The following is a 12,869-nucleotide window of genomic DNA, read 5'->3' on the forward strand; positions in this document are numbered from 1 at the left end:
GGACTAAATCCCTTCAATGCCTCGTAAATTTTGCAGTTTTCCTATTAAAATGCAAGAAAGCTGGTATATACGGTTTTGCTGTTCAATCTCCATTTCATGGTATAATCATAAAAATCCTACCAGATATATTATGAAAAGCAACCAGACAGATTTTAGATGACAGCAAGACATAACTGAAATACTTTTTGATAGGTCCAGAATCACATGGGGTATTGCTCAGTTTGCTGTGGTGATATTTCTTTGATAACCAAATGGAAGAAGAAACATCAGGCATTGGCTTTCCAGTTGTGCAATTCTTGAGAACTTTCTCAGAGCATGTGGCTGGCCACACTGAAGACTAGGGCAGACAAACCTTTAGTTTGCACCATTACTACATGACTTGTGTTCTTATTCACCTCGAATGGCTGAGTTTTCTTCTGACTCGGTAGTTTCTCCTAACTCTAAACTTTCCCAAACAGCCTGCACATCGACAGGCAAAGAAGAAACCAACGACAACAACATTATATAACATAACCAATGTGCAGATGCATGGCTTTGCTATTTTGTGTCCACCTTTTACACTTTGATACAATAGGCGATGTTTTAAAAATGGTTAGTTTAGAAGTACAACACAGTATTTTGCCACACCTTAATGATTAATGAATTTATTGCAGAACAAGTTTTTGTATGTCAGAATCTACTTGCTTAAATCTGGCTCACCAAAGTTTATGCCACCTCCCCAAAAAAAAAATCATTAGTCTTTATGGTGCCCTAAGACTTTTTGTTATTTTAGTGCAGCAGACTAACATGGCTACCATGGTGGACTTGTAGTATTTTTAAAATCTTCACTGTATCCTACTTGTCACTGGGCACACTTCAGTTCCTAAAGCGAAGTGGTTCACAACTATTGTTATTGCTGATATTAGTATCGGGGAAAATAAACCAACAGTGTTGCCAGTGCCACACACACACACAAAGCGTGTATATATTTGCCTGTTGCCATTGCTTCCACAGTGGCAAGGGGGGAAAAAAAAGAAAAGGCCATTATGATCTCTTAAAGGGAGCTCTGAATGAAGGGGATAGCCAAGAGGGATACTTGGTCTGGACAGCAAGTAATACTTGGTTCAGGGAAAACAAAAGCATGAAGAGGCTAGGACTAAAAACAAGGGGAAATGTACAGTAAGTGATGAAATACAGCTCAGGAATTACATGGAATTGTACAAGTGTGTCAAAAAGAATGTTGTGCTGGCATCAGTTGGTGGTTAGAGCAGGCTATTGTATCATTCTTGCATTTATAAAAAGGTACGTTATATAATGTAAGAAGTAATGACTACTGGAGAATTACTCAGCTTTAAGGTGGACAATAAGGAAACTGAAATTGTTAAGGACTTTCCATTCCTTGGCTCCATCATCAATCAAAAGGGAGACTGCAACCAAGAAATCAGAAGGAGACCAGGCAGGGCAGCCATGAAGGAGCTAGAAAAGATTCTGAAGTGTAAGGATGTGTCACTAGCTACCAAGATCAAATTAGTTCATGCCATTAGGGCTGTTGATTCAGTTCGGGCCGAACCGAAAAACAGCTGAATTTCCCCCGATTCGGCTGTTTTTCGGTTCGGACGAACCGAACTCAAAAAAGGCGGGAAACAGGGGAGCCGAATTTGCCAACTTCAGGGGTTCGGCGAATAAATTCGGCAGATTCGGTCCCCCGTGCCTTCACGGGGCTTCCATGAAGGCGCGGGGAGGGGGCCCTTTAAACAGGTCTGCGCCATCTGTTTAAAGGGCCCCTAGCGCAGAGAGCGCAGAGGGATTTGACAACCCCCCGCCAGCCTTTCCGGGAGTCCCGGCAAAGGGGGGTCTTTAGACCCCTCTGCGCTCTCTGCACAGAGGGCGCAGAGGGGCTTGACAGCCCCCCGCCAGCCTTCCCGGGAGTCCTAGCAAAGCTGGGGGGGAGGTCTTTAGACCCCTCTGCGCTCTCTGTGCAGAGAGAGCAGAGGGGCTTGACAGCCCCCCGCCAGCCTTCCCGGGAGTCCCGGCAAAGCTGGGGGGGGTCTTTAGACCCCTCTGCACTCTCTGTGCAGAGGGCGCAGAGGGGTTTGACAGCCCCCCGCCAGCCTTCCCGGGAGTCCCGGAAAGGCTGGGGTCTTTAGACCCCTCTGCGCTCTCTGCGCAGAGGGCGCAGAGAGGCTTGACAGCCCCCCGCCAGTCCCGGCAAGGCGGGCAGGGGGGTCTTTAAACCCCTCTGCACTGCCTGCGCAGACAGCGCAGAGGGGCTTGTTGGGGGGGGCCTTTAAACAGATCTGCGCCTCCCAGCTGGAATCCCCCTGAAAGCGCGTGGGAGGCGAATTTTCCTTCAAACTCCGGATCCCCCCCGAATTTCGGGGATCCGAAGCAGGGAGTTCGGACTTCGGCACAGCTCGAATAAAAACGGGCCAAATTTTGCCGAATCCAAATTCAACAGAATTTTTTTTTCAACAGCCCTACATGCCATAGTATTCTCCATTATGTATAGGTGTGAAAGCTGGACAATGAAGTATGCAGATAGCAAGAAAGTAGATTCCTTTGAAATGTGGTGTTGGAGGAGAGTGTTACGTATACTGTGGACTGCCAAAAAAACAAATCAGTGGGTTGTAGATCAAATCAAGCCTGAACTGTCCCTAGAAGCTAAAATGACTAAACTGAGGCTATCATACTTTGGTCACATTATGAGAAGGCAAGAGTCACTGGAAAAGACAATAATGCTAGAAAAAGTTGAAGGCAGCAGATAAAGAGAAAGACCCAGCATGAGATGGATTCACTCTATCCTCAGTTTTCAAGGCTTAATGACAGGACATTTTGGAGGACATTGATTCATAGGGTTGCCATGAGTCGGAAGCAACTTCACAACACTTAACACACACACACACATTATGCTATACAAACCTGTGGTGAAATAGCCAGGCCTCCCAATGGGTCACCATCCAAAACATCAGTACCAGCATTATAAATTATGATGTCTGGTTTAGCTTCATTCAATGCACCTTCCACATGTGTTTTAACTTTCTGAAGGTATTCTGTGTCTTCTGTGCCCCAGTCCAATTCAATTTTACGCTTGATGGCTCCTAAAAGTTAATGTAGAAATGGTACACAATAAAAAAGTTACATCTGATGCTGGTGGTAGAAAAAACATGACAGTAAATGAAATGATCTCATAACTAATTATCTTAAGCTTTCAAAAACTGTTGTAAGTATCTCCTTTGTAAAAATAATTAAGTCACACCAGACATTAGAACTATGAAGAGCTGCAATCTATTAAAAAGAGGCAATGGTAAGAATATGTGCATGACAACCAATATCAGTTTTTATGCCATGAAACCACAGCCATAATGTAGGCAAGCATTTGTGAGTAGGGTAATAAGAAAACTAAAACAAATAGTAATTAATTACAATGACTGTTATTTACACTATGAAGCAAGAAGGAATGTATGGGCCCTAGGTATTTACACTGATAGCATTAGAACATACTACAGAAGTTTTAGAAATCATGAATATTAAAAATGAATATAAATTGGCCACATTAATAGTAGCATTAGTACTGGTCCTACTAGGGTACATAAAAATGACAAAAATACAACTCTGGATCTTTACTTTGTATATTCGCATATCAATTGTCATACAATTCCACATGAAAATGCTGACTCTATTTACTTTTTTGTTTTTTTCAGATTTTTGTTTCATTTGGAATATGAGCAAGCAAATCAAATGTCGTGTAAATTGAGACACTATCAATAAAAAGTATAATATTACTAAACAATAGGAATTGTTCACTGATGATGACATAATGGTCAGGACATTTGGTATTTTCCTGTCGCTTCTGTTTTTTTTTGTTTTTTTTGCCATTCTTGTCAAAATGGCATCCAGGACTAGCTACTTAATACTCCATATTTTATTAGACGAGTCAGATCACACACAAGAAAGCCAAGTGACAGAGCTATAGAAATTAGAGAATAGGAAAAAAACTTGGCTTTGTTTTCAGAAACCTCAACAGGAGACTGCAGGTAGCTGGAAAGGGAAGCCAAAAGGAAAAGTAGTCTTATTATCTGCAGCCCTGCAAACAATTTCAGCAAAGGAAAAAAATATATTAAAAAAGAAACAAAGTTCAGAACATCCTGAAATGAAATAAATCCCCACACCCTGTAGGCCGTTGCCTCCCCTATGACTCAGAACCTTGTAAAACTATCCAACGAGGTCTGACAAGTCTTGGAATCAGGACTACTTTGCAGCACTGAGATACCTGTCACTCTTTGGAAACATACTAATATATAAACAATAGGCATATGATATTTTAAGTTGATTAACATAAACATAGTAACAGTAACTTCAATACAGCAATGTGCTACTGTAAAACATTATCCAATGACTATGTACAAAACATTGGATATATAAAAATCTGATTTACAATTTTTTTTCTTGTGAGATTTCATTCCGAAATTATAAAAGAGCACAGTCGTCTTTTATGTTAGAATTAACACTTTTCTTTCCACAGATTTTATTTGTATCTCAGCAATAACCCAGCCTGTGTGATAAACAACATTTTAGTTTCAGGAGATACAGCTTTTCTTCTCTGTTACCCTTTTTGTACGTAATTGTGTCAAATAGGTTTGCCTGTAGGAAGTCGAAGTCAATAACACTGCTGATTTGAAGCATTATCTTTCCAGGCTTGATACAAGCACTCTCTAATATGAATATCAAGATAATTATTTTTGCCACTGTTTTTGATTACAATTACTGCTACTCTATTTTGTGTGCAGGTTCCAGAAACATGGATAAACAAACTGATATAAAAGACCATCACATCCTTATAATATGATACAAGAGAACATCAGGAAAAAATGTAATGCTACTTGGCAACATGACATATCTTCTGTCAGATCAAAATCATAGGTCAACTTCCTTATAGTTTGGCAGAAACACAAACATTACTATTAGTAGTAGTATTAGGGGAGACTTCTATTTAAAAGATTGAAACAAAATTAAAGGAAGTCCAACTGAGTCAAAGAGGCAATATTTTGAAGTATGATTTGCATAACCAAAGATCAGAAGTCCAATAGTAACAGCCCAGGATCACACTACTGAACTAGTACAATATGCAATGTCCATCACATGAAAGCATGCCATCCTAAGCAAAGTTCCACCCTTCTAAACTCATTGCCTTGGAAGATATAACTTTGTGTAGGCTAGCACTGCAAATCTACTCATGTTCCCCATGAGTTCCTTAAATTAGCAAAAGTTTTGAAACATCTAAACCAATGATGATCTACGATCTTGTAAGATGGCTCAAACACGAGCCATATAACAACCCCAGTAGTGTAATTAATTACTGATAACTTACCTAGCACACTACTGAAACCAGGCCTAAGGCTATAGTGGGGGAAAAAGATAACTAGGTATGTATCCTAAAAGACCAAGTAACACATAAACTGTCCTGCTATGGCAACAGAGCTGTGCACATAGCCACCACTGTACTCAGCTGGGCAACGGGGCTGAACATTAGAGAAATGGCAGCACTTTGACATGGGAAAGGGGCATGTGCGATACCTCAGATTTTATATTTCAGATCTGTTTTTTGCAGGGCCTTGCCATAGACACCACACATAATTGGATCTTGCTGGTTCTCCCTTACTCCCCAATTTCAAACATCTTTTTGTGATGGGGTGGAGGTTGGGAAGAAGGTGGCTGAGCAAATGCAGATGCAGGAGAGGCAGGCCATGGAAGTTGCATAATGGTTCGGTAGGCTGGTGGCTTAATGGGCTGATCTGCTCTCCCTTCCTCTCCAAAAGAAACAGAGAAAGTAATTCACATTATATTCAGCCATTGTGGCTTCCATTAGATAAGCAGATAGTGGGGACTTTGAGATCAAGGAGAGGAACCTAAATTTCCTTGTTTGATTTTCAAAAGTTTGCAGGTTATGCTCATAATTATTCTTGCTCAATCAACTTAGCAAAAACTATGGAAATAATTCCTCCAACAATCTTCTATGAATTTGAACACAAACGTTTGTGCGAGCTTCGGAATCTTTATCTGCCACTTTAGATAGAGTTCAGACACTATAAATTCTCTCCATATGAAGCACATTTTTAGCTGTTACACCAATACAAATCACTGGAGACTACACTATAACTAACTAACTATAACAAACTATAACACAGGATGTGCCAGTTCAACAGTTACTTTTGCCAAGGCTGGGGGTCTCAAAAGGCTCAGACAGCAATTCTAAGCAGTCTGTGCAAGCTCAACCTCTACTGAACCATGAGCTACTCTGAGTAAGAGGCCAAAACAGAGTGGTTAGTTATGTAGGGTTTAATTGAACTTTACTGGTTTCTCAGGTGACTGGAGGGTAAAAAGCTGCCATATACCTGGCACGCCATCTGCAGAGTGGATCCAGAAGTGATCAGGCCAGCAGCTCTCACTGTATGCATACTGCCCTGGTGAAACATATGTATGTTTCATAGGCCCTGTTACCAGAGTACCCTATTCAAAGCCACCCACGGTTTTCAACTTCCTTCACACAGCTATGTCCCATACAGGGACTTAGAAAGAAAGAATTCCAAACATCTGAATGGTGCGACTGGGGGAAAAAAGTTTTGCATTTCATTTCTTAAAACAGAATATTGTAGTAATGAATGTGGTAATTTCTTTATTAAGAATGTTTTTTAAAAAGATCTAAAGTACTTTGAGATCACATCAGTTTGAAATTATCATTCACTTACGTTTAGCAAATCCATCTCCAGGATAAATGTACCTGTTGTAAACATCCATAATGTATACTTTGCTATCCTCCATAAAGTCTCGTTCATGGCCATTGCCCTGTAAAATAATTATAACCAGTACATACGAATCAGAGACAATGCAATAATTATGAGCAGATAGGTACCAGATGGACATTAGGGAAAAATTTTTAACACTAAGAATGGGTCAGAAGTGGAATTGTCTGCCTAGGGAAGTGGTGAGTTCCCCCTCACAGGCAGTCTTCAAGCAGCAGATGGAGAAACACTTGTCAGGGATGCTTTTTGGATGATCCTGCATTGAGCAGGGGGTTGGACAAGATGGCCTGCATGGCCCCTTCCAACGCTATGATTCCAATTTTATTAATTTGTACCAATTTTTGTAGCATAATCCTGCCCATATGGCTCAACGGAGTCCACAAGAACATAAGAACATAAGAAAAGCCATGCTGGATCAGACCAAGACCCATCAAGTCCAGCAGTCTGTTCACACAGTGGCCAACCAGATGCCTCTAGGAAGCCCACAAACAAGACAACTGCAGCAGCATTCTGCCTGTGTTCCATGGCACCTAATATAATAGGCATGCTCCTCCAATACAAGGAAGCTTATTGTGATATAAAATGACAGCATTTATATTTACGTTTAACATCACAGTTACTAATGCATATCTTGTATCTTTTTTAACTACAGTATTTTCATCTGTAAGTAGCCTAATGAAAAATGAATCAAAATAAACCCTGTGAAATACAGATTTTTCCCATCATCTTCAGTTCAGAGGGAAAAAAGGAAAAACTGATTTTGATTCTGTGTTACAAAATAAGTCTATGTACAAGTCTAGAGTTGTAGTAATATTTTCCCAAATCTTCCCAAGGCTTATCTTTATTTCTAAGAGGACACTGTATAATGGTAAATCCTCAAGCCAGGCTTGAGCTTTTCTTTTAAGGTCAAATAAATCCTGAAAGTTTAAATTTCTAGAAGCATGACAGGAAAATCCATTTTATTTAAGAGGGACACTTTTTTCTATCTCCAGTTGTAGTACTGGAGTACAGGAGAGTAAAAATCCAAATCTAACACCTTTTTGAATTCTAGGTTTTTTTAAATTTCAGTGGCTTTCACCTGGACATTTAAGCTATATCCTTGAGGTCATGATATCACCTACTGGAACACAGTACATTGAGGAAACATTTAAAGGTATCCTGACACCTTTTAAAGGAGGAATCTGCAACCAGGAATTGAGACTGATATTTTATAATCTGATAGCAGAATCCATGGCAACTCGTAGGACTGCTTTATTTCTGGGATGCTTTAACTTCTAGAAGAGAGTTATGCTATACAATGGGTCATTCGGGGGTCTCAATTTCATTTAAGCAGTGAAATATACCAAAAAGGTAATGTAATATAAACTCATCAATGGCTTGTTAAAACAGTTTTATTATTTTTATTTTTTCTATAAAATACAAGAACTGCTCACAACTTTATAATAAGAATAATTTGTATACAACATAAGAACTTAATAACAACACTAACATTTTAATCTATGGGTTGTTGTCTTGAATACCGAATAACAAAACTAGTAATGATCTACAAATATGGCTAATTCAGGCTTTTACAGTAAACCTGCACAGCATTCTTTTTAGCCTCTATGCAGAATTCAAATACAAAGGTTGATGTTATTTCACACAGTACATTGCAAGCAGATAGGTTTGGCATTTGTCCTTAAGCCTAGCCTCCTCTTTACTTCCAGCAGAGAAGGTCAAACTCATCTGTTGTACAAAATACTGCCGTGATTATGCCTGCTGTGCTAATTATAATTCTTTCAAAGGACTTCCGGTGTCTTAGTGTATAACAAGTAAGCCTCAAGGATTGCTATGCTGATTCTATTAGCAAATCAAAACATAGCTTTTACATTCCAGCCACTTGATGGAGCTACACAGCTCAGTTATATAACACAGTGGTTGTTTAATTAATTATATTCCTCTAGCCAAAGACCAAACTTACACAGCAAGCTGTGGTTAAGTAAATAATAATCAAACCAAATAACTAATTATCTAATATTTTATCGCTGAGCTGAATTAATAAAGAACACTAATAGCACAGCTAAACATTAGGGTTATTTTATTTATTTTGCTTCTTTCTTGGATTTACATCCAGCTGTTCACCAACCAGTCTCAATGTAGAGCACTGAGGCGGCAATCCTAAGAAAATGTTCCTGGAGAACAAGTCTTGTTTCCTAAGAACAAGTTCCACTGAATATAACTGGACTTACTCACAGTCTTTTATTTAGGTACTAGCTATGCCCACACCTGGCTCAATCTTCAGGAACAGAACTGCAACATTCCCATTCTCTGAAGGGAGTACAATGAAGGGCCTGTAGTGGTCTGCTCCTAACACATACTCCAGTTTTATGTAAAAGAATATCAATTGCTACAATGTTTTAAACATATTCATTAAAACAATTATTATGCTAGTCAATTACAATGCATTTTTTTAATTTAAAACATTTTAATCCTGCCTTTCCACTCAATTTGGGCCTTCAAGGAGGCAAACAGCTAAAAAAACATTTAAAAACAACTTCAAACACAATACATACAACAACAATTAAAAACATAAACAGGAAAGAGGGTCAAGTAGTTAGAATGGATACTAGTCATGCTGAATACCTATTCTCTCAAGTATCAGAGGAGCATGCCTATTATTTTGGGTGTGGTGGAACACAGGCAGGATGGTGCTGCTGCAGTCGTCTTGTTAGTGGCTTCCTAGAGGCACCTGGTTGGCCACTGTGTGAACAGACTGCTGGACTTGATGGGCCTTGGTCTGATCCAGCAGGGCCTTTCTTATGTTTTTATGTTCTTAAGTAAGGGATCATCAAACAGAACAGAAAAGTCTCTTCCTAATGGCAGAAGGTAATAATAGGAGGAGGACAGAAAAATCTCCCAAGGAGGGAGAAAGTTACACAATTTTGGTTGCCACCTGTCTAGCCTCAGATGATAGGGCCTCCCGAAGTAAGACCTCTGAAGATGACTGAGTAGGTTCATGTGGGAACAGATGGTCTTTCAGGTTGTACATTTTTTCTCATTTTCTAACTATATACATCTTGACCATTGCTTTGCTCTTTAAAATATATCCAGATTAAATTGTTAAAATATTAGATTTCCATTATGCAAACATTTCATTTAAAAACTGTAACAAAATGTAGCTATAATAAATTATGGAAATACCACTATGATAATTTGTTTATTTTATACAAATGTCCTCAATTTCCATGCTTTATCATATTTTTGTATGAAACTTGTGAAAACATGTGCAATACATGCATAATACAAGTAAAAAATCATCTGATATCACATGAAATTTTCTCCACGTTTTGCTTTTTAAAATACTTTTATTGAAAGCTTTCAATATAAATTAGCTTTCATTGCAAAAGGCACAATGCTACAATGACTCACGCATTCTGGTTTGAATTTCATAAATATGATCACTCACCTGATGTGCATCCAGATCTATAATAGTTGCCTTAGAAACTCCTTCTATTCTTTCAAATAAGAACTGGAATACAATATATATATATATATATAGAATAAACAAAGGTGAAACGTTTTAAACTTAACATTTCATAGCTCACTCCTCAATGAATGTCCAAGGAATGGATTCTATAGCTATTTATTCACTTAAATGGTGCTCATGCAAGATAATTGTCCCAGCCTTTCCCTCCTCCCAGCAGGCTCTGAAAACCCTCTGCTGGGTCAGGAGAACCTTGATATAGTGACATATAGAGTAGGGGGGATTGCACAAAACTGCACCCTCTTGCATGATTGCAGCTCCTTCTGCTCATGCATCTGTACAATCCAATATAAACATTGTCTATTTATAATGGTTTCAGGCACTGCTTGGGAACATCCCAGCTGAACTCCACCCCACACCTCTGTGTGATCACTGGCTCATGAAAATGGCACGGTGCTTACATGTGGAGGAATTGTACATGTGTATGCTAGTTCTCTGTGATCAAGAATATGCAAAAAGCAGTGTCTCTGATCACAGGGAGGTAGCACACACACATATACTTCCTCCGCAGGTAGGTACCATGCCAGCATGCTCTTCCCAACTCTCGTCCACACCGCTGAATGCATGATGGGGTCATGTACTGTATAAAGGATCTACATTTAAAGCTTTATAGGGCTCTGCATTAGGTGTGTCTACTATGAAGAAGTCAGTATTTTTTTGGATCTGGATATCAGAGAGCTGAAAAATATTGGTATTCCTGGTTTATTCATGTCCCAAATGCCGGCTTAGTATTCAGATCCAGGTTTTTTTTGGGGGGGAGGGGAGAAATATTTCCATCAGGGTTGAAGTGGCTGTTGTTTTTTTTAAAGCAAATGGCACCAAAACTGGAGCAGAGCTGATGGTGACTGTCCACTAAATAACCCTCTGAGATCCAAAGAGATCAGGCTAGCCTGGGGCTATCCAGGTAAGGGCAACTGGCATTCTTGGCTCCCATTACATCCAACTAGCATTCCACTGTCTCCCACTATTACCAATGGGTAATCTTGTCATTCAGCTTCGTATATCCCCAGAAGCTGAACCACAGAATCCAAAGCAAAGCAGCTTGAGCAAAAAACCACAATGTTGCAAGACCAACAGAACCAATTCTAAGCACAGAATCCAAGCCAAACCAACCTGGCAAGCCGATAGTAACCCCTGGCAAGAAGACATTGAAAGACACACAGTAAAATTAAAGAAAAACAATCCTGGGAGCCTTAAAATGCTGGCCCCTTATATTCCTGGTTACTCCCAAATACTTCTGGAATTTTTGGGGCCCATTTACTGTATTTTGGAAAAACCCAGATACCATCCGGACACCCAAATATATCCGGAAAATACCGATAAGGTATTTTTCAGATACTTATTCGGACTGGAAATATCCGAACACACATTCCTACTTTGCATCTGGGGTTGCCCTTATGAGAATTTTTTTTATTGCTATCTCCATTCCTTTTTTTTTTTTTTATTGACTTTTTGAGATAAAAAATTACAGGGGGGGAGAGATTTTAAGCAAAATTAAAACAAGTTAACAGAAATAACAAGAATAATATAGAATTAAAAGTAAAAGTCCCCTTCCCTCCCTCGTGTTGCATGCCCACCCACCCCCCATTGTGACTTCTGGAGAAGTACCCCTTAACTTTATATCATCCACTATATATTTAGTTTCCCTTTACTACAATATTTTGTTTACAACTCTTTCACAATCTTCATAAAATCAGTCTTTGCCGTGTTAGCCCAGTGTACAAAGGCCTTATGCCAGTCTTTTTTAAACTCTTCTATATCATTTCCATGTAGACTATTGGTTAATTTGGCCATTTGCACAAAATATATTACTTTGCTCTCTCCAATCCCTTAAAAGAAGCCTATCTCCATTCCCATCAGACGTTAGCAGTAGAAAAGAGCAAGAGTCCAGTAGCACCTTAAAGACTAACAAAATTTCCGGCAAGGTATGAGCTTTCGTGAGTCACAGTTCACTTCTTCAGATAAAACTCTTGCTCTTTTCTACTGTTACAGACTAACATGGCTAGCCATTGCGATCTGTCCCCATCAGACTTTGTTACTAAAGTCTTTAGCTCTACCAGTGTCAACAGTGGTTTTAATTAAACAAATGCATCCTCCTTCATAGGGCCTCATACCTATCCTATCAGAATTAAAAACAGCCATATTTCACTCTTATATACAGCACTTATATACAGCACAACACTGTTTGAACTATTAAGAACTAAGTGTGTTTGGTTTCATAGGGATGTTCAAAGAATCAATGGTTTTCTCTAAAAAGATCTTTTCTTACCTTTATAGCCAATGTAATATCAGCATATGCACAAAATCCTCCACCTTTATCACTTGAACAGTGATGAAAGCCCCCACCTAGAAGAAAAAACCATTAAATCTAAAGAACATATTGGGGGGGGGGGAACCCTGGTGTTCTGGAAAAATATGAAGCTACTGAACAGACTGCTTCATTAACCATGCTCAATTAACCAGATCCATAAGTATGTAATGAAGAGACTATAAAATCCTGTGATGTCTTTTTTGTATCTTATCAAAGCCAATGTTGTTTCTGACCATTCCACATATCTGAACTATCA

At 39.2% G+C, this 12,869-nt stretch overlaps 1 protein-coding gene across 2 annotated transcripts in view; it reads right to left on the bottom strand.

Annotated features, from left to right (window-relative positions):
* HDAC11 (histone deacetylase 11) overlaps positions 1-12,869 on the bottom strand; it is a 40,867-nt gene that overhangs the window by 822 nt on the left and 27,176 nt on the right. For both annotated transcript variants that reach the window (XM_056861978.1, XM_056861971.1), the window contains 4 exons: positions 12,572-12,648; positions 10,225-10,287; positions 6,726-6,822; positions 2,899-3,077 (listed from right to left, as the gene is read on the bottom strand). In XM_056861978.1, the coding sequence (XP_056717956.1) occupies positions 2,899-3,077; positions 6,726-6,822; positions 10,225-10,287; positions 12,572-12,648 (416 nt within the window). The remainder of the gene's footprint in view (positions 1-2,898; positions 3,078-6,725; positions 6,823-10,224; positions 10,288-12,571; positions 12,649-12,869) is intronic.

The sequence above is a fragment of the Euleptes europaea genome, chromosome 1 (assembly GCF_029931775.1).
Source record: "Euleptes europaea isolate rEulEur1 chromosome 1, rEulEur1.hap1, whole genome shotgun sequence".
NCBI classification, from domain to species: Eukaryota; Metazoa; Chordata; class Lepidosauria; order Squamata; family Sphaerodactylidae; genus Euleptes; species Euleptes europaea.